The sequence below is a fragment of the Leucopleurus acutus genome, assembly GCF_964270905.1.
Source record: "Leucopleurus acutus genome assembly, chromosome: 6".
NCBI classification, from domain to species: Eukaryota; Metazoa; Chordata; class Mammalia; order Artiodactyla; family Delphinidae; genus Leucopleurus; species Leucopleurus acutus.
This window is the reverse complement of record NC_139149.1, coordinates 73,787,731-73,813,122: the sequence shown is the minus strand read 5'-3', so window position 1 is coordinate 73,813,122 and position 25,392 is coordinate 73,787,731. Positions and strand designations below refer to the sequence as shown.

The following is a 25,392-nucleotide window of genomic DNA, read 5'->3' as shown; positions in this document are numbered from 1 at the left end:
TCTAGATGAAGAATAAACTTTCACGTCTAGTTCTTTGTATTTCAGTGAAGGATAAGAGGGATTCCCTCTAGGATTTGATTTACATTAGGTACCTAATATGTTAGATAAAATGCAGAAACTCAGCTAAGTTTGAATTTCAGATAAATAAAGAATAACCTTTTAGGATAAATATGTTCCAGATATTGCATGGGACAAACTTATTCTGAAATCATTTGTTGTTTATCTGAATTAAAACTTAACCAGGCATCCTGTATTTTTATTTACTATCTGGATCCCTATCTTGGGTTGAAACAAGGGTAGCTATCAGGTGACCTTCACCAGGTTGCTCTGCTCTGCATGCTGTGGGCATCATCACATCCAGAGTGGCGGGAAGTGAGTCCATCCCTTAAGCTAAGTTAGGCACACACCCCTGGAAACTACTTTGTGTTCTTGACTCGTTTAAATGATTGGGTGTAAAATGTAAAACTCCAAATAAGCAGTCAGCTTTGAAACACACCACACTGATATTTTCTTAAATTAACGTTTTCCTCATACCCCTTTAGGGAGAAGCAGGTCCCACTGGGGCACGAGGCCCTGAAGGTCCTCAGGGGCAAAGAGGTGAAACTGGGCTACCGGGTCCTGTTGGCTCTCAAGGTCTTCCTGTAAGTTCCTAGTATATTTAGAAATTATCACTGAAAGCTGGACATGTTTTATAACTATTGAACAATGGCAACGTATTTTAATATATTCTCTTTCAATTCTGAATGAGTGTTTAGAACTCATGAAAAAAAACATGTCCCTTGTCAACTCTGCAAATTTTGTCTATTTTATGGAAAAGGGAATTAATGAGTCATAAAAGTGATTTTTATAATGTAATGGTGGTTGATTTATTTTTCCTTTCTTTCTTTTTGGTAATTTTTCTGCCTCCTTTTGTGAGATGGGTGGACATCTGAATACCACCCTAGATATGGCTTAATATTTCATGAACTTTTCCTGTATCTTTTAGGGTGCAGTGGGAACTGATGGTACGCCTGGTGCCAAAGGCCCAACAGTGAGTAACTAACTTCATTTATGCCACATGAGGTTCAAATGGGCACAATCCTTTGAACAGTGACCATAGACTTGTGCCTAGGTCTCTGCTCATCATGTTACTCTTGCATTCCAATAGGGTTCTCCGGGTACCTCTGGTCCTCCTGGCTTAGCAGGGCCCCCTGGATCTCCAGGACCTCAGGGTAGCACTGGACCTCCAGGAATTCGAGGCCAACCGGTAATGTCCATCAAAGAATTATCATCCATTAGTATAATACAACTAAGATCGCCAGAGAAATAATATGCAATGAGATACAGTGAAACATAGATAATGTGACTTATTTGAATGAGACAAAAGAAGGTAGGAATTTTTGTAAAGTGGAAGCCAAATATTAATGTACAATTTACATGTTTAAATTCAAAGGGGAAAATTATTGCACTATGTTAAATTTTAGTGTTCTTTTGTTTAAAATAGTAAGGTCATAACTTCATGATCCACCTCATAGAATTTTATAGAGTTACATAACAAATATGGAGACACTTTGCAAGCCAGTATGGGGAAATACGGAGTTTTCATGGGGGGTTATAATGACAACTTGGCTAAAATGGGTTCAACAGCTATTTCTTAAGATTTATTCTTGAAGAGTGCTTCCAACATGTTGTTTATATTGAATGAGTTTCCACATTTTGTATAAATTTGTATGTTTTATATTCATATATTTATCTATTGGTAAAAATATACGGTTAGTTCTTAAGAAATAAACACATTGAGAAGTTGTGCTTATGTATCTTTTAGCTTGATATATAACAAAACTTTGTTTCCTAGTACTACTTAAAACAAATATTTTAGATCCTGATCTAAGTAATTTGATTATGCTGATAAATCCTTTTTAAATGCTAGTGACGAATTTATAAAAACATGCGTGTTGTTGGTATTTTACATTTGATTTTATCATGTTCTCAATTTAGCAACCTGGTTCCCACAAATTATAGTACAATTGGCATTATAAAGACATACATACCCAAAACTCTTGAATACTCTAAAGATAAAATACCCCATTTGATGTTGTCAAATCTCAATAAATAGAACATAAATATAAAATTATTTTGATTTTGGGTGAAGAAATCTATTTCCTAAAATAGACTCTAAATAGATTTATCTATTGAAGTTGTCATTGTTAGTTCTAATTTTTATTATCAAATTGTAATAATAACTGAATAATTCTAATTATCCTACTATGCATGATTAAAAACAAGATTTTAAAAGTAAATCTTTTGAAGACCCCTGTAAAATATACAAACTACTACCTAACTATACTGGATTTTATAAAATTTCACACACATTCTACAAGATTTGCATAATTTAAAAAAATTATTATACTGCTGATTCAGTACAGATTCAGCTGCAGAAAATTTTCAAGGTCCATTCACTGTAATAATTAAAGCAGGTTGGGCTGGATAAATATCTTGGTTCTTAAAATTATCAATGTTTTTATTTTAGGGTGATCCAGGAGTTCCAGGTTTCAAAGGAGAAGCTGGCCCAAAAGGGGAACCGGTAAGGTTTTATTTCTTTTAAATGATAAGAAGAACATGAATATTATCCAGAAATGTAAGCCCAAAATACTCAAGTACTTCAAATAATGACAATGAGAATTATAATACTTTTGGATGGAAATAGTTTGCTTAATATAGTTTAAAATTTGTGACTGACTTATTTAAATGAATCTTTTGACTATAACTCCCTTGTCAAACGGCTCTTTCTGGTATCTGTCCTTCTGTTTTCAATAGGGGCCACATGGTATTCAGGGTCCAATAGGCCCACCTGGTGAAGAAGGCAAACGAGGTCCCCGAGGTGATCCAGGAACAGTTGGTCCTCCAGGCCCCATGGGAGAAAGGGTAAAATTTGAATGATTGAATAAATTCTTATAGTTGTGGGGGAAGTACATGAATAACTTTTGGAATAGTGAGGAAAACTAGAGCAATTAAGAGAAATGCTAGCAGGTGCATTGCACAGTTCAGTATGGCTATCTTTGAATTCAGGGAGCCAACTGTCTAATCATTGTTCATTCATTCATTCATCTAATATTGACTGAACAAATGCTCTATGCCAATTTGGTATATGGTGCTTGGGATACATCAGTGAACAAGAATGCTATGGGTCCAGCCTTCATGCGGGGGCTAGTAAACAATAGTTTAGTGGGGAGGTAAGCAATAAACAAGTTAACAGGTAAATAAAAATATAATTACACATTTTAATAAGTGCCATATACACTTAGGGAATAGCAGGGTGATGTGGTAGAGAGTAACTTATGACAGTAGTGTGGCATTAGGTTAGGTGGTTAGGAAATAAGATTCTTTGAGAAGATGGCATCTAGCTAAGATCTGAAGATTAAGATGAGCCAGCAAGAAAACTTGAGAGAAAAAGCATTTTTCAGCAGAGGAAACAAAAAATGTAAATCCAGAAAGGGCTTAGTGATTTTGAAGGCCAGAAAGGGCTTAGTGATTTTGAAGGCCAGAAAAGGTTGCTGTGACTGGACTATAATGAAACAGGTCTGAAAGGGAGAATAACAATATCACCTTACTTTTGTATGGAAACTCAGAAAATGCAAAGGGCTTCACATCAAAGACAATACTAATGCCTGCAATCACTGACATTTTGATTGTGGTAGATGGTACCATTTCTTTACCTCTTGTATCTATATCTATGTATCAGTTTTTCTCTATGTTTAATTTTATAATGAAGTGGTAAAATATTTTTTGATTTGAATAATTTTGGCTCAGTACTTACATATATTTTTCACAATTTAAAATGTCTTTCTGTATAGTCAGGTTATTTTTTCTTATACATATCTACTGCTGTGTTGGGTTGATCATAGCTCCTAAAACCTTATAGTACTAAGAATAAAAATCACCCACTCGTTATATATTACAAAAACATCCACAATTAAGAATCACATTTTGGTCATTTGTAGGGTGCTCCTGGCAATCGTGGTTTTCCAGGCTCTGATGGTTTACCTGGACCAAAGGTAAGGTTATCCTATCAAGGTTGGCACTCCTGTGGGCAGTGTTGCAAAAGATGCCATTGTCCAGCATGGTGATCTAGCCTTGGTCCACATGGGTCCAGATCTAGAAAAGAGTTGGACACAGATGTTACTCCTACTGCCAAATCCCTCTTGTGCAATTTCTTCATTATAGAGGTCTAGGGGAGAAGGATGATGGTTGGAGGTGTATTGGAGTTTGTTTTCAAACTTTCCAGGGACATTCTTGAGAAGAATAGGCCATAAATCTTTCCTTTAGCCGATATATATTTTTTCCTTTATCTAGAAATTTAGACTGTTTCAAAATTTGGGGGTTTCTAAATGTAAGTTATTGGAGTGAGGCTCTAAACACAACTTTCATTAGTTAATGATGAAAAACCTCTATTCTACAAGGAATCCAAATGAGAACAAAATGTGAAGTGACATGGTTTACAAAGAAGTCTTTGTAACTACTTTGACAAACTCTTTTATGTTATACTAGTGGTTTGATTTGTAAACAAGGATTTTATATATGCTTGCTTTTGTTTCCCTGCACTCCCTTTTTCCTGATATGTTCTGCTTTGCTTTGGAACAGGGGGCTCAAGGAGAGAGGGGTCCTGTAGGTTCTTCAGGACCTAAAGGAGGTCAGGGGGATCCAGGACGTCCGGGGGAACCTGGGCTTCCAGGTGCTCGGGTAAGAACACAGCAGTTTTTTGCTACATCAACCCAGGAGATATGCTCCTGAGAATTCATTAAAGGTTTTTTAAAGGTTCTTTTTTTTTTTTTTTTAATAGCTTGCTTTCACGACTTGGAACATTTCTTTGTTTTTTTCTTTGGGTTTGACCTGTTTCATTATTTTTGAAATAATGAATGGTATGCTATTTTTATCATGTATAGAAAAAAAAACTTCTAGTCTCCTTTATTCAAAGAGGTATGTATTAACAATTTTACCACTTGATATGAAAAGAAAATCCTTTTTATCAATTTTTATGATTTTTCTTTACTTGCTGATGAACAACTTATGTGACTTTTAGCACAGAGAATTCCTGACAAATTTCATTTTAACAAAATGTCACTTGAAAATTCATTAGAACTATGGAATTACCCTTATATTCAGTTGTCAGCAATGCCCCTTAAAGAGAAAAGGATTATACAGAAAGCTTCATGGAAAGATACAGTTGGCTCAACATAAGTTCTTTGTCCTGAACCCAGTGTTAGATATATGAGTAAAAGTCTCCTACAACCCTTTCTCCTTCTACGTGAGAAACAGGCATTGGGTTCATCTTCGATAAATATCTTCGATATTCTTCCCTAGACACATGATAAAGGTGGAATGCCAGTTGAATGACCATTCAATTACTTTTAGTAAAAATGATCCCTGATTGTAGACTGCATTTGGACTTGGAGGACTATGAATGAATTAAAAAAACTGGTAGGAGGCATAGCTTTGGATTTCCTGAGTTTGCAGGGACTTGTACCTGGGCATTCACCTTGCTGGGACCAGTATAGTATGTCCAAGGTGCTGTTACAAATATTGGTTATGTGAGATTTCAAACCAGGGTGGCTCCTGCACCCACCATGTAGACTGATTCTCTCACATCGGGCCTCCCATTGTGGGAGGCTTAGAGTCTGACCCTGAAGGCTGTGCTGTGAGGACTCCTCCCAGTGGGGAGTCCCACATGTGATGCCTTGTTGCATGTTGTGTTGTCTGCCCTGTATCCTGCCCTGTATCCTGAAACCAGGTTGGGTGGGGTCCATGATGGTCCTGTGAGTTTGTCTAGAGGAGCCTAAGGCTACTGAGAGTGGGCATTGCAAAGCGGAACTGGATCTTTTTAATGCAGTGCTATTTTTACTCTTTAGAATCTTTACTCCAGTTGCAGGTCAGCAACAAACTGACAATTGCTTTTAATTTTTAGGGTCTGACAGGAAATCCTGGTGTTCAAGGTCCTGAAGGAAAACTTGGACCTTTGGTAAGTAATTTAAACAAAAGTCCACCGCCATTAATATTTCTCAATAGACATGCAACTTACATGGTAAGATGCTTATTTAAGGTTAACATTTTTGATCAGGTGGATGCTGATCATGTTTACATGTTTAAAATGTACCTTCCTCTCCTGGAAGCAAATATTAAGGATCTGCGTATTTTCAAAATGACCAAAAATTGATAACGTTGTATTGAAATAAATGCTTGAGATTGTAATTGCTTCTCTGACATAAGTGAAAAAGTTTCCATGATGTATTTATTAATATTAGTGGAATTTGTTAGCAACATTCTCATTTCTTGATATCCTTCCAATTTTATACATTTAAGAGATAAGTGGGTATAAATTTGAAAGTTCATATATTCTGGGCCCTTTCCTTATACAGTAAATGTGAAATGGAAGTCCTGAGTTTTCATTACCACAAACAAGAGTAAATGAAAGACGGAAGATTTCCCCTATTAATATGAGAATGTAAAGAGACATAAAGATGAGGCTTGTGTATAGAATAAGAATAAAGTCTCTGTTCTAAACATTCAAATACCTCAGCAGTTGTTTTTAAAAACACTCAACTGTCCTGATTCACTAAAATAAAAATGTGGCTTAATTTAAAACTTACATAACTTTTGTAGTAAGGAAAGGCAAGTGACAATTTGGGTGATGTAACATTCAGAGAGAACTTATGTGAAACTTACATTGCTCCTGTCAATTTTGTAGGGTGCTCCAGGAGAGGATGGCCGGCCAGGTCCTCCAGGCTCCATAGGAATCAGAGGGCAGCCTGGGAGTATGGGTCTTCCAGGCCCCAAAGGTAGCAGTGTGAGTACAGTGTATAATGTTGCCATCTCATCATAATCCTCACTTGGAGCTGACATGTTTATAGCAAACTGATTGAACTTATAGCAAACTAATTGAAATTTAAATTAGTTTGCATTGATTCTTTAGGGTGACCCTGGAAAACCTGGAGAAGCAGGAAATGCTGGTGTTCCTGGGCAGAGGGTAACTACACATTTTCTGCTAAAGAAAAAAATATATATGAAATTACCCAAATTCTCATGGTCTCACCTCATAAATTATCTCTCTGCGATGCTAGGGAGCTCCTGGAAAAGATGGTGAAGTTGGTCCTTCCGGTCCTGTGGGCCCCCCGGTATGTAAGTTTTAGTGAGAATATACTCACATTGCATTCTTCAGTGGTGTTTGTCTGAGACTTTACTCATGGGTAGGTTTTGGGGGGAAGTAAATAAAAAAGAGCAAGATGGAAGAATTTCAGTTATATCTTTTCTTTTGATTCCTGTGCTGGCATCTTCTGCCTTTTTAAGTAGAATTATTGGTCTTTTCATTCTAAACTTCTATGAAATGCTGATGGTAAAAGCTACCTCACCATCTCTATGTTATCACAGTTGAAAATTATGTGAGGAAAGTAGTGTCTGACAAATATTTTATACTGTATTTTATTTAAAATATATAAATACTTGATTATACCAGGTTTTTTTTTTCTAATATTGTGTCTTATAGAAATTTATTTAAGCGGTTTTTTTTGTTTGTTTGTTTTGTTTTTTTGGATGGACTAAAAAGGAATAATATTTATCCTTTGAGGTATATTTTCATCCTAGGATTTTAAAATTGTGTTTATCAGAAATATTATGGCATGTTTATTTGTTTTGGAATGGGGCAATTTAAATATCTTTTTTAAAATGTTAGCTTTGCTTTCTTTAGTTATTCTAGTTTTGAAGGTTTGATTAATAATTTTTATAACACTGAGAAACAAACTACAATGGAAACATTAATTACCTTTTAGATTAGACATATAAAAGGAATGGATTTTTCCATGCCAATAGTCAATTTCCCCCCAAATTTTACAGTTGGCTCCAGACATTTATGTTTGGATAAAAAATGAACACATGTTATCAGTTTCTTCACTGGCTTTAGAAGATATTTTCTCACCATCAGGGACTTAAAACGGTACAATTAGTTGACATTTAGGACTAGTTTATTATCTTGCTAAAGTGAAAAACTTGTGATTGGAAGAAATACAAAGAAATATAAATACTTCTGGTGGTTCACACAAGTGGGAAGCAGACATAAGGATCTGGCTCTTGATGTTCATGGTTTTCTTTCCTTCGTGACTTAGGGTCTAGCTGGAGAGAGAGGAGAACAGGGCCCTCCAGGCCCCACTGGCTTTCAGGTATGCACTGACTCAGTCTTCCATTTCTTCTTCCCCTAACCAAAATGCTTTTTTATAAAAAGATATGGTTGAATGATGTGAAATTCTACAATTTTCAAAGGGGTCATTCCTCTTTTAGTAAATAAGATAGACATTTGGACAAAATCAAACATTTTTACTCAAAGAGAAGGAACAGATTTCCCCTGAACAACTGATCAAACCCCAAACCTATTAACAAATTATAAATCATAAAATGTTCTTAATATCTCAGTAAGATTTATTTAACTATATTGAGGCTTATCTAATTTTATTGACACAGTGTCTAAAATTTTTTGTTGAACAAATTTTCATGATTTATTTAATTAAATATGATGGTATATTAATAGCATAGATAATCATAATTTGGGGAAAAAACTCAGGACTAACTTTCAATATTTATTCTAGCAGCCTAAAGTATTGTTCTCAAAGCCATTAAAAGCTCCACAAATATAAAGAACCTACTGTTATATTCTTACCTCTTTTTTGCTAAGTGGCGTGCAAATGAAAATCTAAACCTACGAACTGACTAGCTGCTGTGTTATGTTAGAGGATGTAGGTTTCTCATTTTGCTTTGCTTAACTTGTGTTTAAATAATGTCTTTTGCTTGAAAATACAGTCAGGGAGCTCTATGAATTGTGAACTGTTAACACTGGTGGCCTATTAAATTTCCACAGAGTCACAATTTTATATTCTTACTTTTGCTTTAGGGGCTTCCTGGTCCTCCAGGGCCTCCTGGGGAAGGTGGAAAGCCAGGTGATCAGGTAAGTGTTTAAATAATAAGGATAGCAATACTAAAAATTTCTAACATAATATCACTTACTATGTGTCAGGCTCTGTTCTGCTTTGCTTTAAATTAATTATCTCCTTTAATCCTCAAAACAACTCTTATGTACTAGGTACTATTATTATTATTATGCCCATTTTACAGATGAGGAAAATAAGGCACACGGATGTTAAGTAATTTTCCCAAAGTCACACAGCTGATATGATTTGAACCCAGGTCATGTGCTTATACTGTGTTCTTAATCACTAAATATGTCTTACTGTACATTTTACTGGAGGCTTCATAAACGGTTATGAACAGAAACTTACCATTTTATTTCTGTCATTTTACCAGCACATAGGTTTATGTAATTTATTTTTCTTTGAGTGATTTATTCATTCATTTAACTGTTCAAAAATATTTGCTGAGCACTCTGTGCTAAGCTCTACTAAGCCTTGGCCTGAACCAATTGAACAAGATGGACATGGACCTTGCCTTATATTTTATTTTACTAGGAGACAGAGAGTATAGAAAGTTAGTTACAACAGTAGCATATTCTAAATGCTATGGTAAGAGAGGCACTGTGTGTATGTAAACCTAGAAGATGCACCTAATTCAGACATTGGGGTTTAGAAAAAGTTTCCTGGACAAAATAGTATCTTTTATAAGATCTGAAGGAAGAATGATGGTAAGCGGGGAGGAGGGAAGGCAAGAAAATACTCCAGGAAATGCAAACAGCAAGTGCAAAGGCTTGATGATCAAATTTAGGCACTGAAAAAAGTTCGGTAGGTCAGAAATGTGAAATACAGGTTGAGGAGGGTGAAGAAGAGGCTGGAGAATGACAGGGGCCTGATCCTGGAAAGTCTTAATTTGAGTCTAGTTTGTTCTTATTATTAGAGTAATGGGAAGCTAATGAAGGGCTTTTAAGTAGAGAGAAATACTATTACATTTGGGTTTTAGGAAGATCATGCCACAATGAAGACAATACATTTCAAGGGACAAGACTGGAGGCCTACTTGATATAGTTACTGTCTTTATCAAACAGAGAAGTTTTAAATGACAAATTTTCCTTTAGTTAAGAACAAACTTTTAATGTAGTCATGACAGCATTAGTTTGAACCCACAATTCCTAGTACAGTGTGTTGTCTATATTATATGTTTAAGGAATATTTATTAAATTGAATTGAATTGGTTCTATTTAAAAGATTAGTACTTCATTGCTTTTAATTTCACTTTCCTCTGTTAAGTTTTTCACATTCCATTAGGAAATAAAAGGCCTTTTGCTTTTATTTTATTGTTGCTAAAAGTAATATCTTTGTGAGATAATATTTTGAATGAACTCATTGCCAAAAGTCAATCATTCAGGTATAATATAAACTTTTCTGGAAAAGTATTTCCATCCAATGTATATGATATCCCATTGTTTATAAAATTGTACATATTTTTCTTTCTTCAATATTATGGGCTTAGTCAGACTTCTAATAGTATGTTAGAAGAAATTAGGTATATGATCTGGAAAGATTTCTAATAAATACCTGAAGTTCAGTTGAAAGTTTTTCATTAAAAAAAAATGTATTTTATAGGGAGTGCCTGGAGATCCTGGAGCAGTTGGCCCATTAGGACCTAGAGTAAGTATTTTCTTCTTCATGATTAACTTTGTGTCCATTGGCTTCAGTTTGAAAAAGCATCTTTTATCTTAAACTGGGCTTTAATTGTTACAGTTTTTTACTTAATGAAAATCAATCTTATGAGAAATATTTTGTGCTGTGAAACTAGTATATGCTTACTTCAAGTTCATTTCTTATTAAATTAGAAAACTGAGTCTTAATAGTTGCTCATTTCTAAATTTTTCCCCAGTAGAAGTCATTTTTCACATTTCCAGGAACACTTTTTTTTTTTTTTCCTGCGGTACGCGGGCCTCTCACCGCTGCGGCCTCTCCCGTTGCGGAGCACAGGCTCCAGACGCGCAGGCTCAGCGGCCATGACTCACGGGCCCGTGGCATGTGGGATCTTCGCGGACCGGGGAACGTACCCGTGTCCCCTGCATTGGCAGGCGGACTCCCAACCACTGCGCCACCAGGGAAGCCCACCCAGGAGCACTTTTAACCCATTTTCAGATCAGGCACTGAGACTGTTTGACATTCCTATGTTGTGTAGGGAGAACGAGGAAATCCAGGGGAAAGAGGAGAACCAGGAATAACCGGACTTCCTGGTGAGAAGGGAATGGCTGGAGGACACGGTCCTGATGGTCCAAAAGTAAGTATGGTAGTGAGCTCAGTAGTTTAAAATGGTCTAAAATTACTGCTCAGTAAACACGTAATGGTGCTAGGATTTATTATTATTTATTTCTCTTGTTTTTACAAAATATTTGATTATATAATTTCTTCAACAAATATTTAATGAGCACCTTCTTGGCTTTTCTTTGGCACTAAAGAGTCAGCTAAAAAAGAATCTCTTCTTTGATGGGATTTTTGATCACTACATAAAGTAGTGATACATTCTCATATACAAACCTGTTTCTAATATTTATTTATATAACTTTTATTAATGACTTCTATTAATAAGCAGAGGCAATAAATCGAAAATAGTGTAATTTATTAGGATGTCTTCCTAATCATATGCTCCATTTTTCTTGTCTCAGTTTCTACAGTTCTGCTTACTTAATATATGAAAGTATGTCACTTTTGAAATCCGAAATTACAATACATTACACGGCAAAAATCAGTACCATTTCCTTTTGGGTGCTGTTTTAAAATTGGTAGAAGACTGTGTGGCCAACTTCAGTGCAAACAACTGAAGTAGAATTTTTCATGATCATATAATATAATATTAGATCCCTTATTACCTTCAAAGGCCAGAGTGATTGAAGAAGATCTGCTTCAATTTAATTACTGAATGAGCCTGAAAGCCAGCTTCATATCATGGGTTCTTTAGAGAGAGAATGGAATACTCTCTAAATGTGATGTCTTCTTTTTTTATTAGAATCCCTATGATGTTGCCAAAAAAAGAAAATAAAAAGGCAATTCTATCATTTTTATTTGAATTGGTACCCAATTTCTCCAAAGAGAATGTTGAAAACAAACCAACAATCAAAACAGCAAGATCTGATTTTTTTAAAATGAACTCAGAGTCAATTTTCCCAAATGAAAAATATAAGCACTAGGTTGAACCACAAGAAATTGCCAAGATTCTACTATTTTTGATTTACCAAAACAGGAATTTCATATAGTTTCAACCTTAAAATATAGGTGAGCTTACTTATTGTTGGTTCATTTCAGGGCAGTCCAGGACCAACTGGGACCCCTGGAGATACAGGCCCACCAGGTCTTCAAGGTATGCCAGGAGAAAGAGGAATTGCAGGAACTCCTGGCCCCAAGGGTGACAGAGTAAGTTTGGTTTGTTTAGTTCATCCATTTACACTTTCTACTGATAATGATTTCCTGGGCAGACTTTTACTTCTACCACCCTAAGTCACAAGTCATTCATTCATTCATTCTTTCAGTATATGTGTACTTAGAAAGTGTTCAGTTCCAGGCATTGTTCTATGCTCAAGGGGATACAGCTGTGAACATTAGAGAGAAGTCCCTGCTCTCATGAAGCTTCCATGCAAGTGTAGGAAAAAGACAATTAAATGATTAAATGGTGTTTTGTATGTTTTCCCAGGGTGGCATAGGAGAGAAAGGTTCTGAAGGTACAGCTGGAAATGATGGAGCAAGAGTAAGTGAAATCATTCCTTTCAGCAGCTGGGCTAGGAATCAACATCATCATTATCATATGAATTTGCCTGAACTTTTTAAAATAAGTTTCATGTTTCCATGGTTGTCAGGATTAGGAGAATGATGAGATTTGACACTGATGGACCACAGATATTCATTTTGCTTACCTTGAATTAGAACAAGCCAAAAAATAGTCATTATTGAGAGAATGAAGTAAGACACATTTTTATTGTGCATATGAGATTGGTGCTTTAAGCGGTGGGGCCCTCTTTATCTTGATTATCTTTTTATTTCATAGGCAATGTTTATTTGTTTTAAAATGCTGCTCTAGTGAGTTGCCTTAGACCTCATTCCAGTGCAGGCAAGTAGAGTTTTACAGAGTAGCCAAAGGTGTGACAAATGTTTCTCAATATACTAGATGTTAGGGGTGAGAAAATTACTGCATGATGAATCGTCATTAATGCTTTCATTGATAAAGAGGCTGAATAAGTGAAATGTAAAGAAGGATTGTTTAATATCCTTCCAGAAATTGACATTTAACAAACTTTATGTCCTTAAAAATGGAATGTATTTGCAATTCTAAGGATAATCAGACAATCAGACTGAAAATATATTTTCAGACATGAATGATCCTCTCAGGTAAGAGCAGGTAGTTACAGTTGCTCAGACAGTCAGCATTTCCTGGAAGTAGTTCCTGATATTTGATAAATAGTTTCTGGTTCAGTATGACATGGTTTGCTGTTAGTTGTCATGCTGTGTCCTGACAATAGCCGTTATACTATTAAAAAAGAGATGACACTGAACCACTATTAATATTTTGATTCTGTCCATTGAGCCACTGTTAATACATTGATTATGTTAACTTTTGATTAAAGAAATAAAGTAAATTATAGAAAAGTTTTAGCCTTAGTGATAATTATCCCTTTTTTCTTTTTCTGGAAAGCTAATTAAGGGTGAAACACTTAGTTTAGCAAATTATGAACTCAAAATATCTCTTGCCTTTTAATTAAATCTAATATTTGATTTAATACTTTAAAAAAGTGGTCTAAGTAAATCTGGTTTATGGTTTGCATTTCACATCATGGTTGGTCTGGAGTGCACAGTAAGTAGTGAAGTGCTGTTTGAAGGAGAGATGATGCATTGACAGTTTATTTTAAGGAGAAAGCTGAAATACATATCTATTGTTCCTTTGAACTATGAAAATGCAATGCAGTAGGATCAAGATTTAAGCAATGACTGCTTCATTTTTAGTGAGGGAAATATGTTGTTTTAGGGAAGAAGCAGAGCAGAGCATTTGCTGTAATCTCATGGTAAAGGAAAAAAAATGAATCACTTTTTTTCTGTATGAAAAAAATGAGAATGTAATAAAGTCACCTTTATATTTAATCAAATCCTTTAAGGAAGTATATTAGGTAAACGGATGGCAGAACATTGTTTCATTATAGATCTAGAGAATTTAAGGTCACAGTTTTCTTATGTTCTTGTCACAGATATAAAATTAAAAAGTCGTTTTGTTCCTTAAGTTTCTGCAGTAATGCATACAGAAATTAAATGACAAAAGCTTGTGAAGAGGCAATACACAAATATGAGAGAAAAAACCTGTCTTAGGAAGGATTCCAATACAGTGCAGCAGTTTAAAGATTGTAACCTCATGTCAAGAAAACCCCATGTGGTAGCACCCTACATTCTGAGCCAGAGAACAGCGTCATCTTCAGTGTAGCAGGGTAGGGCAACTCCTTTTCATCTCAGGGGAATGTGGAAAACTGAATGCTTTAGTAGAATTTCACTTTTTTAAAAAAAATAAAGGAGTGATATTTCACTAGTATAATTTAAGAATATAGTATTCTATACAAAAAAAGAAAAGCCTCTTCAATCTATTGTCACATTTCAAATAGGTATTAGCAAAATTAAATAAGCTAAGAAACACAGAAACACTGTTGAAGGGTAGTGCTAATTTCATACTAATGTTTGAAGACGGTGTTATATATGGAGGAGTTGAGTTGGATGAAAGAGATTAAAACGTTTTGTGGAGAAAATCCATTGGAAATTGTTTTAGACTATATAAAATATTGAGAATATACAGTTATATCATTTATTATAGGTAATGTTTTACAAAAGCAGTCAGCTGTAACAAAATAGTCCCTTCTTTGTTAGTTTGTTTAAACATGGAGATTTCTGTGCATTCTTTTCCTCAGTATGCCTATGTTATGTTAATTGCAGGGTCTTCCGGGTCCCTTGGGTCCTCCTGGTCCTGCAGGTCCTACTGGAGAAAAGGTAATGTCACAAGTTGTTATTTTGTGGACTTAAAATCCTGAGATTTGAATGCTGGATCTTTTTCATAATGTTTTCTCTTTCATAAAATTTGACAGTTGGACTAGATCATCTCAGAGTTCTCCTCCCATCCGCCCTACACATAGGGCCCAAATCCTACGGTTATACTGTTTTGCCACTGCTTTGGACAATAACAATCTAAAATCTGCTTTCTAGGGAGAACCTGGCCCTCGAGGTTTAGTTGGCCCACCTGGCTCCCGTGGAAATCCTGTAAGTGACAGTATTTTGATGTTCTTTAGTATGAGCTTGAGCAGTAAAACGATTCATCATTTTGTCTTGTTATTTATAAAACCAGGCCTGTTGGATTAGGTTACTTTTAACTTCCTGGTTTTCACCTTTTACTATTCTCATTAAACTTAAAAAAAAAATCATTGCATTATTTCTATACAATCTATTAAGTCTAGGTAGGCAGCTCATTTACTAAGTAATTAGAAGCTTCTTTGAGACTTTGGGCCTTGGAAAATTTCTTCTATGACCCTTTACATCACGCTTAAGACTCCTCCTCAAGCAATATGTCTACTTTCTCTATATGTACATTTCAGGACACTACAAATTTATATAATTGCATTTTAAAATACTGTTCCTATTTAGAATAATGTGTGAAAGCTACAGTAATGTTTGTCTTCTTCTAGGGTTCTCGTGGTGAAAATGGCCCAACCGGAGCCGTTGGTTTTGCTGGACCCCAGGTATGATTTTCAAATAGCCCTAATTTACAAATGAACATTCCTCTTGTTACAGCAATGAACTTAATAACTTATCATTGTCATGTGTTTTGAAGGTATATTCAAGATTCTGGAAAACATAGTTTTCTAGGCAATATTCTCATTTTCAATACATATTTTCATGAACTGGCCCCAAAATGGATGAATTTGCATTATATTGAATTATATACTTATTTGTTATAATAAAAGTGTGGTGGTGTAACATTTTTTCAGACTGTCTTCAAAGATCTTATCAGGGCTTTTTCTTTTCTTCTATGCTTTTATACTGATTTCAAAGCACCATTATACCATATATGAATAAATGATATGTTAAGAATAATTATCATGAAATAATATATCTATAAGTGTTATGATCAATTGCTTATTTGTTCAATTAATGTAGGGTCCTGATGGGCAGCCTGGAGTAAAAGGTGAACCTGGAGAGCCAGGACAGAAGGGCGATGCTGGCTCTCCTGGACCACAAGGTCTAGCAGGATCCCCAGGCCCTCATGTAAGTTTCAAATAAAAAAGACACAAGTTGAGTCCAGTGCCCACTGTTTGACCTTGTGTTTAGACCATATTTCTATCCTATAGCAATCTTTTGTTTGTTTCGTTCTATTTAGGGTCCTAATGGCGTTCCTGGACTAAAAGGTGGTCGAGGAACTCAGGGTCCACCTGTAAGTTGGTTTGAAGCTCTGGGAATTACACACAGCTAGCCACAGATACCTATTACTTTATAGCCATTTTAAAGTTCATTTGAACCTGTAACAACAAATTTTTAGTTGTATAACTATACAGTAGTGGGAGGAGCCCTTAACTTTGATGCAGATCTGGGTTAAAATTAGTTTTTTGATCTTGGAGACCCAGCTGCCTCATATGTAACATAAATAATATATTACCTATGGAAGAGGGAATGAATAATGTCAAAGTACTTTGTATAATTCTGTTATATAAAATATTAATGTGATTCTAGCCGTTGCCTTCAATATACTTGTATGTATTCAAGAGAAATGGAAAGTGGAAAGAGAAAAATAGTATCCTTCCTACTAGTTAATCCAGATCCATTCCCAAAAACATGGGATACAAGAAAAAATATATATTGGTCATAATAAGAGGAATATAAAGGCCTAAGTATCCCTGTAAAATTAATAATCCCTATAAAGTGTATAGAATTAATTTTTATTTTAAAATTACTTATATGATGTTATATTTCTAGGGTGCTACAGGATTTCCTGGTTCTGCCGGCAGAGTTGGACCTCCAGGTCCTACTGTAAGTCGATTCAGTAATTGAAATCATTGATAGCGGAGTAATTTTACACACACATAAAAATACACACAAACACATACATATGTACATATTATAATGATACACACATATATTTAATTGAGTTATTATTTGTTCTTTTGTTTAATCCCTTAATTAGTTGTTATCCCATGTTGACAACTCTTGTCCCAATAGTTCATAGTGGTAAGCTGTCGAGCCAACCCTTCTTTAATCATCCAGTGTTTCCTGGAGGAGCTTATTTGCAAATCCCTTTAAGCCCCAATGTTTGACTGTTACTTCATTTGGGCACTAAATAGTAACAGTATTGTGTGCTAATAATCATTTCTTTCAGTTAGGAAGAATCTCTGAAATTATCTTTAATAAAAGTTATTCTTTCATTATAAGATCAGGTCAGACAATAAAATATCAATATTATGTATTCATTGTTGGGGCAGAGCCTTATGGAGTTTGAAAATTCAAGTTAACTTCAACACACTTTTTTTTTTGCAATTCCAAATCACTTTACTTTTATTTATTTTTTAATTGAAGTATAGTTGAGTTTTCAATATTGTCAGCACACTTTTAATAATGACTAAAAGGTAACTGCAAATAATTTAGATTTTCCTCTGGGAAATGAATCAGCTGTGTGGCAGCTGTGTTTTTTATTTTTGTTTAAATCCACTGAGTGATCATCTAACAGGAAAAATGGACCTGTGAGGCTTGGGAATCTGCCTCTGAGGCAGAGACCATCACATTAGGTCTTCTAACGTGGCTTCCACTTTGCCCTCCCGGGTCTCTTTCTATGTTGTACTAGGGAGCTCCAGGACCTGCAGGGCCCTTAGGGGAACCTGGGAAGGAGGGACCTCCAGGTCTTCCTGGGGACCCCGGCTCTCACGGACGAGTAGGAGATCGAGGACCAGCTGGCCCCCCTGGTGGCCCAGGAGACAAAGGGGACCCAGGAGAAGATGGGCAACCTGTAAGTTTGGAATCTTTGTTCTAGACCACCTCTAACTGAGATATTTACTAGTAAAAATTCATAAGAATTACTGCCACAGAGAAACTGTTTATATATTATCCTGAGCACTTTCATAATCCTTTAAATGCATTATGCCCTATAGGTTTTTAATTTATAATTCTCTGCTCTAGGAAAAAGTATATGTACAGATATAAAAATATAATAGTCATGGATATGGTGTTCAGAAACTAAACAAGGAAGCATTTTTTGTTAAATATCTGTATTGAATGAAGAACCTTTTTTTAAACCAAACTATTTTATTTAATATCCAAATGCCTCAACATTAATATGTTTAGATAGAGCCCTATTTCTTTGTTTTAAAATTTTTCTAGTCATTTTAAAAAGAGGAAAAATATTTGCCTGAATAGTTACCTCTTTTATTCTACTAATATTCACATTAATCTTCAAGTTCCTTTCCAACTAAATGGGCCATTCTCACCTTTAAATAATGTTAGAGGCTCAGTGTGGATTACACATCTTGACTACTCATACATAGTATGGTTTTATGGAACAGAGAACTTTTTCTCATACCAAAAAACCTGTAAAGCTGTGATCTATTGTAAAGTGCTTGCATATAGTTTTCCCTGGAGAATTCCTCATTATAGTTTGTCCTCAAAATTAGGGTCCAGATGGTCCCCCTGGTCCAGCTGGAACTACTGGGCAAAGAGGAATCGTCGGCATGCCAGGGCAGCGTGGAGAGCGAGGGATGCCCGGCCTTCCAGGCCCAGCAGTGAGTAGCTGCGCTGGTCGATATTTCATCTGATTATATGCAATAAAATTTGTGAAGGGAAAATTTATCTTTTTTTTTTCTTAATAGATTTGAAGTCTTTTTTAGACACAGATTCTGAGTATCTTAAAAACCTTTGGACTTTAAATGTCAAATTCTTTACTTAAGTACCTTAGAAAGTCCTTGAAAAATATAGTTATTTAACCCTGGGACTAGAGAAGTAGACAAATAAGGATATAGATTTTGGTGACTCTAAATCTTTCTTCAAAGATTAAAAATATCCATGGAGCTAGAGAAAGGGGATAATCTCCTGGAGAGTAGGTAGCCTCTTTTTAAATAAGCATGCCTAACAGAAACACTCATATTTCACAGTTGAGAGAGTAAGTTTTCATAAACCATCAAAGGGAAGAAGTAGTTGAGCTAAAGTAATATTGGAGGTGAAAGTGGGGTGAACAATAAAGAAGGATTCTGAAAGTAATCTCCTGTTCCCTGGAGGGTGCTAAGAATTTCATATTCCCTGGAGTATGGATAAAAGTTTAACTCACTGTTAGCTTTGAAGAGACTAAATTTTACTGCTGAAAGTTTACATGCTTGAGGAAAAAATGGTGTTTTTATGTGGAATGTAGACAGAGAGATTTACTGCTGGGACCTTGGAACTGGGGACATGTGGGTGGAGATGTGAAACCAGAAAACCAGGAGTTAAGGGCTGTCTTATTGTTATCAGGAGTGAGCCAAGGAACCTGGAAGTAAAATCTCCCAATACTGAGACCAAAGTGCCAGGATATAGAAGTAAAGTGAGCAGACAAAGCAGAAATGAATAAAGATGAGCAAATCTTACTAGTGACACAGATTCAAGAAGGGCATCCAGAAATGACAATGATACATCAGATTAGAAACCAAAATGAACCTGACTTAGTGCAAAGGATGCTTTTTATTCCCTTTGATATGTCAGGATGATTGTGATAAGAAGTGCGCATGCCTCTGGGAAGGCACTACAGTGACATGAGTGTTGTGGGATAATGGACAATTATTACTATAGAAGGAGGGACTGGGGTGCCATTTGAATAAATGTAGCCTTTATGTGAACTGGCCTCCTTAAACTTCTTCAGAAGTGGTGGACATATTTGTACTTTTATTTCAGGGCACACCAGGAAAAGTAGGACCAACTGGTGCACCAGGAGATAAAGGCCCGCCTGGACCAGTGGGGCCCCCAGGCTCAAATGGCCCTGTGGGAGAACCAGGACCTGAAGTGAGTACTACAGTGAAAATCCCTCTCCCCTCCTCATCTGGGTGTTCCAGGGACATTTTTTAAATTTAGAAGTCAATTTAGAAATTTAGAAATTGTACATTTGACCTGAAGGAAGTTTCCTAGTGATGTTTCTTGATGTGTTCCTGCCTAGAGAGTTGACTAAATGATGACATAAGAAAAAGTAGTAAGATTTGTGTCTTGCACTGACTTTCATCTAGTCTGGAGCCAAGTATTTTAGTTGATTTATTTTGTTGCCAAATTATTTTGAAGGTGAAAGGACACAACCATTTACCTTTTCTCTTATTAGTATTTCATTCTGTAATGGCATATTTGTCAAAATTGCCAAGTTTTATGGTGATAGGATTAATATAATTGTTACAGCTTGTGAAGAGGGCAAAGTAAGTAGAGATGCTTTTACTTACATATCCCTATAAAGTTACATTATGGAGATCATGTTCCCTTAGTCTCTTCTGAGAGGAAATCAGCTTTTGAAAGGTGATTTGAGAAGTTATAGGTTGGAATTTCCTCTGTTCAGTGCTTTAATGAGTAAATCACCAAACATTTAGTGTCACATTTTCTTGAAAGAAACAATTAATGCCTTTCAAAGCAATTTTTGCTCAAATGGTAAAAATATAGTTCTGAAAAAAATCAAAATAAAATAGGAAAAGAAGACTATATATTTTTTAAAGTAATTTAATATCTAAACACAGATATTTTACTTTAAACTTTAAGGATATTATTTGGGTAAGTAAATGTGAGGAAAACCATTCACTGATAATATAAACAAAACATAAAATACCGGGGATGTAATTGTTGTCTATTTATTTAGAGGAATTTGAATACTTTTTCTTTTTTAAAAATAAAAAATAGAAATGAAGAATTTAGACTTGGTGCAGGAGGCACACCAGGAGGAATGTCTGGGGGCTTCTCTGGTGGTGGAGCTCCTCCATCTGGTGGCATCTCCTCTGGGCCCACCATTGAAGAGGTTGATGAAGCCAACCTGAACATAGATTTAGTACTGTTTCACACCAAACATTGAAGAGCCCAAATTTGTAGCAAATGCCAGGACAGTTTTAAAGTTGAGCTGCTATAGTAAATAACTGGGCATTCTTAATACTTGAATATGAAATATGTATGTGGGGAAAGGAAATAACATTGCACTTTATAAGCACTGAATTGTAAGTGGAAAATAGTGTCTTAAACAAAACTGCATTTAAAGTTGGCACCAAAAATGTAAGAATGTGTTAATAATTTTACAGGCAAATCAAAGTAATAGAAAGATGGCAGAAGACTTTCTTCTACTGAAATTTCCATAAATGCTAATTTATAGTATGGAAGAGAGGTGGAAAACATGCTGTAATTTTTCTGGCAATTGGAATGTGATTTTTTTATTACTCAGTTAATTCATTTTTCAAATATGATTCTTTATAGGGTCCAGCTGGTAATGATGGCACTCCAGGACGGGATGGTGCTGTTGGAGAACGTGTAAGGGCAATTTCACTGATTAAAAAATCTGGAGTAATGTAAATTTGAAATCTTTGTAATACTAAAGAGTAAAAAGCTACTCTTTCTTCTCATAGCTCCAATGCAGCCCTGAAATTTCTGATTGTAACAATATTTTTTGTAATGTCATAATTTGAGTAGATCTTATAAATGAAAGTTTGAATACATAGCCAAGTGAAATGGCATTTTTTTAATTAACAGTAGGAAAAGGTGCTCCATGAAGGCTTTGGATGAGGATACATATGAAGTAGTCTAAATTTCAAACTCGTTCACAAAAGTATGGCAGCACAAATAGAGCTGTGTAATATCTAAATTTCTCTACTCACCTCCTAAAGTGAATGCCCCATGAGGAAATAAACCATGTCTTTCTAAATATTGTATATTTCATGATGTGTTCTTAAATTAGACATGTGCTGAACTGAAAATATCCCCAACTTTATCTGAAACTCTAGTCCCTTTGGGCAGTCACACAGTTGTCTCAGACTACTTAGTAGTAAATGGAAGGCAAAAACAAAAACCCTCTCTAATGTCTATTATGATGCAGAGGCTCTTTCCACTCCAGGAGCTCATCATGTAGCAGAATGGGCTTTGAAACCTGAGAGACCTGGTTGGAATCTTGATTATTTAAGTAACTAGCTATGTGATCTTGAACATATTTTCTGAACCTCAATTTTCAAATACTTTAAATATGATTTGTACCTATACCACTGGGCATTTGTGTTTCAAATAACTTGTTTAAAGTATCTAGTAGGCACTCAAAGAGAGGGGAAGAAAGAGTTTTGAAGAATCTTGGGGTAACGCCACTCCCCTCCATCTACCGGAAAGCCAAGGAATGCAAATTCTCTTGGCATCTGGGTTTTTCCCTCGGTCGGTAATATATTGTCCAGTGTGGTAGTCTTCAAAGATTTTGCTGATGTACCCCTGATATAATTTTGAAAATCTATGAACCCCTATGCATAATTTAAGTTGCCATCACATTTTATTTTAATCACAAGTTTTAATTGTTGCAAAGGAGGTAATTCTTGGTAAATTCTAAATGTACATGTGCTTTCAAAATATTTTTTTCAAAATCTTGGAGTTGCCAATTCAGCTTATTCAATGTATTATGTATCAATTCTCCAACCTAATTGCCAGAGTTTATCCTGGTTGCCAAACTAATCAGTCAAATAAGACTTAACTTCTGTCAGAAAAAAGGTCTGACTCCGTTTCTCAAGTCAAATAATTATATTAATACATGTTCATGTAACAATAATCTCATCTCTGACTTAAAGAGACAAGTAAGATTCAGAGCCTTGTCATAATGGGGTCCTCTGGGTAAAATAAGGAGCCGCCTCTTTCTTTCCGAATACCTCTTTGCTTTATTCTTAAGTGAACTGTGCATTCTGGAAAAGTCCCTTAGTTTGATGCCCAGTGGTGTTTATTCTTCGAAGCACTGCAGCATAATAAGATTGCAGATTGTATGATATCTGCCTTTATTTCATAAAATGAGAGAAGGGTGATTATTAAAGAGGAAGTAGGGAAGGATGCTCCAAGTCAGTTTTCTGAAAGAACACATATGAAGTTGAAAATCTGGAAAGTGGTTTCCTTAGAATTTTCCCTGTTTTTACACTCTTCGGAAAGTTTTTGTTTATACCAAGTGCACGGATACCCCAGTTGGAAGGCTTATTGGTCTAAGAAACATGCTGAATTCTGGAGGTGACCACTCCTATAGTCCAGCAATCTTGACTATGGGAATAATAGGGTGAGAGTGAGGGGAGGGATGAAATTGGGGGAAAATATCTCATTCTTTTCAGTTTGATTTATTAATAAGCAAATATAGTTAAAATATTTAAGTAAAATATTAGTAAAATAATAAATATGTTTTAAAAAGTTATATTTTTCCTTCTCATGAATAGCATGAGCATATAGAATACGGCTGTTTTAGAATTAATATTAAAAAGATAATATCATGGTTTTCTTGTCAGGGTGATCGTGGAGACCCTGGGCCTGCAGGTCTGCCAGGCTCTCAGGGTGCCCCTGGAACTCCCGGTCCTGTTGGTGCCCCAGGAGATGCAGGACAAAGAGGAGATCCGGTAAGGAGAGTCAGTTTCACACTGACAGTTATAAACATCAACATACTGTATTATGAGCTATATATATGCCTGCATTCAATGACATGTGTGTTTGATTAAGGACTCTAAACAAAGAATGATAAACAGTCAATTAGGAATTAATTTTTTTAGTCTTAAAAATTTGATTTCTAATAGGTATTAGGTATAGGTAATAGGTATTCTATAGGTAATAGGTATTCAAAAACCCTGATGCTTTGACTTTCATCATCTAAAAATGTTGTTGTTTATGGGAAATGTAATAAGGATGTGTCATGTTAAATTTAAGCAAGTAATGTCTTATGTAAACAACTAAGGTGATCTTCATTCAGTGAAGACCATAGATAAAATTGACTATAGAAATGTCATTGGGGTTATAGTGAGCACATTCTTATACCTAGGGACTTCAGCCTGGTTTTAATTAATTAGCCATAGAACTATACACTTAGATACACACATACACATATATAAGTATTCAACTACAAACATATATTCTTGAATTCTATGTCTATATAATACATCCAAATTTTTGTATTAATATCTGTGAAAATTTCTTCTAGGGTTCTCGGGGTCCTATTGGACCACCTGGTCGAGCTGGGAAACGTGGCTTACTTGTAAGTTCTCTGTTGTTTTTTTTTAAAATATATGTCTTCTTACATAAAATATACTCCCAAAGAAGAAGTACAATTTAAGACTCATAAGTGAAAATTACCAAATTCTTCAAGCTTTGAACAAAATGTTGATTTAAAATGATACCCAGGAGTTTATATTTGTTTTTATAATGTTAATATAGCTCCTCTGAATTTAACTAAAAATTATTTCAATAATCAATTAAGACTTTTAGAGTCACAATTTTCTCCCAAAATAACAGGAGAAATAGTGCCATTCTCTGAGATTTCCTAAAAATTACATAGGAAAATGGGTTTGAAAGCTCTTTGTAAACTTGAAAAGTACTATCCAAATATATTTTATTTTCAACTAGACTGCCCTGCCCATGTTCTGATTTTTTTGCTCTTTGCAGTTGCTTCGACGTTAATGATTATTATATTGATGTCTTATCATGAGTGAATCATCTCTTACGGGCATGTTTCTTTCACACCCATTATATAAATCAATATCTGTATTCAATATCAATATCTATATTCATGAAGAACAATTATAGCCTTAAAATTATGACCTATTATTAAATCATCATTCTCAGCTTTGATTTGAGCTAGGCTAGAGAAGATTTTATAGTTACATGGCATGTCAAGTGAATGGTTTTCTAACCAGTTACAATTTGTTTTCCATGATTAAATGAACTCTAATAATTTAAATAGGTGCTTTCTGGTTTAGTTTATTTTAATTATGAAATTTGGGGGCATCTCTAAATTAAAATAACCTTTCTGACATTATAAAAACATTCAAACTGATTTTAGTATTTAACTTTACATTGTTTTATACAATATGTAAAAGTTACTGAGGTCTAGTCTTGTTTTTATTATAAAGAAGATTCTCGTACTGTTTGACAATTAGGATATCCAATTTAAAAAATAAGAACCAAACAAAATAAGAACAAAAAACTAATAAGGGAAAAGTTAACCTGAGAGCCAGTGTATTTGATAGTATCTTCCATTCTCCAAAGTCAGATTGATAGAATTTCAATTCTCTTTTAGAAAAACTTTAAAGACAACAGAAGCTTTCCCTGTAGTAGGTGACCCTGTGTTACTTGTCAGTTTACTGTGAACCACTAGACCCTTGGAGCTGCCTTTACTACCCGAGACTTTTACAAAGAAAAAGTCTGTGACTGATAAGATTGATCAGATAATTTTCACTTCTTGGTGTAGTTTCTG

General features: G+C 35.1%; 1 protein-coding gene across 1 annotated transcript in view; it reads left to right on the top strand.

Moving 5' to 3' along the window:
* The window catches only part of COL5A2 (collagen type V alpha 2 chain), a 67,982-nt gene that overhangs the window by 31,666 nt on the left and 10,924 nt on the right, over positions 1–25,392 (top strand). The window contains exons 16-44 of the mRNA XM_082841848.1: positions 543–641; positions 986–1,030; positions 1,148–1,246; positions 2,510–2,563; positions 2,797–2,904; positions 3,981–4,034; positions 4,621–4,719; positions 5,942–5,995; positions 6,722–6,820; positions 6,947–7,000; positions 7,095–7,148; positions 8,133–8,186; positions 8,912–8,965; positions 10,551–10,595; positions 11,125–11,223; positions 12,246–12,353; positions 12,631–12,684; positions 14,904–14,957; positions 15,171–15,224; positions 15,647–15,700; positions 16,119–16,226; positions 16,339–16,392; positions 16,932–16,985; positions 17,794–17,955; positions 18,617–18,724; positions 19,863–19,970; positions 21,402–21,455; positions 23,438–23,545; positions 24,121–24,174. Of these exons, the coding sequence (XP_082697974.1) occupies positions 543–641; positions 986–1,030; positions 1,148–1,246; positions 2,510–2,563; positions 2,797–2,904; positions 3,981–4,034; positions 4,621–4,719; positions 5,942–5,995; positions 6,722–6,820; positions 6,947–7,000; positions 7,095–7,148; positions 8,133–8,186; positions 8,912–8,965; positions 10,551–10,595; positions 11,125–11,223; positions 12,246–12,353; positions 12,631–12,684; positions 14,904–14,957; positions 15,171–15,224; positions 15,647–15,700; positions 16,119–16,226; positions 16,339–16,392; positions 16,932–16,985; positions 17,794–17,955; positions 18,617–18,724; positions 19,863–19,970; positions 21,402–21,455; positions 23,438–23,545; positions 24,121–24,174 (2,205 nt within the window). The remainder of the gene's footprint in view (positions 1–542; positions 642–985; positions 1,031–1,147; positions 1,247–2,509; positions 2,564–2,796; positions 2,905–3,980; positions 4,035–4,620; positions 4,720–5,941; positions 5,996–6,721; positions 6,821–6,946; positions 7,001–7,094; positions 7,149–8,132; positions 8,187–8,911; positions 8,966–10,550; positions 10,596–11,124; positions 11,224–12,245; positions 12,354–12,630; positions 12,685–14,903; positions 14,958–15,170; positions 15,225–15,646; positions 15,701–16,118; positions 16,227–16,338; positions 16,393–16,931; positions 16,986–17,793; positions 17,956–18,616; positions 18,725–19,862; positions 19,971–21,401; positions 21,456–23,437; positions 23,546–24,120; positions 24,175–25,392) is intronic.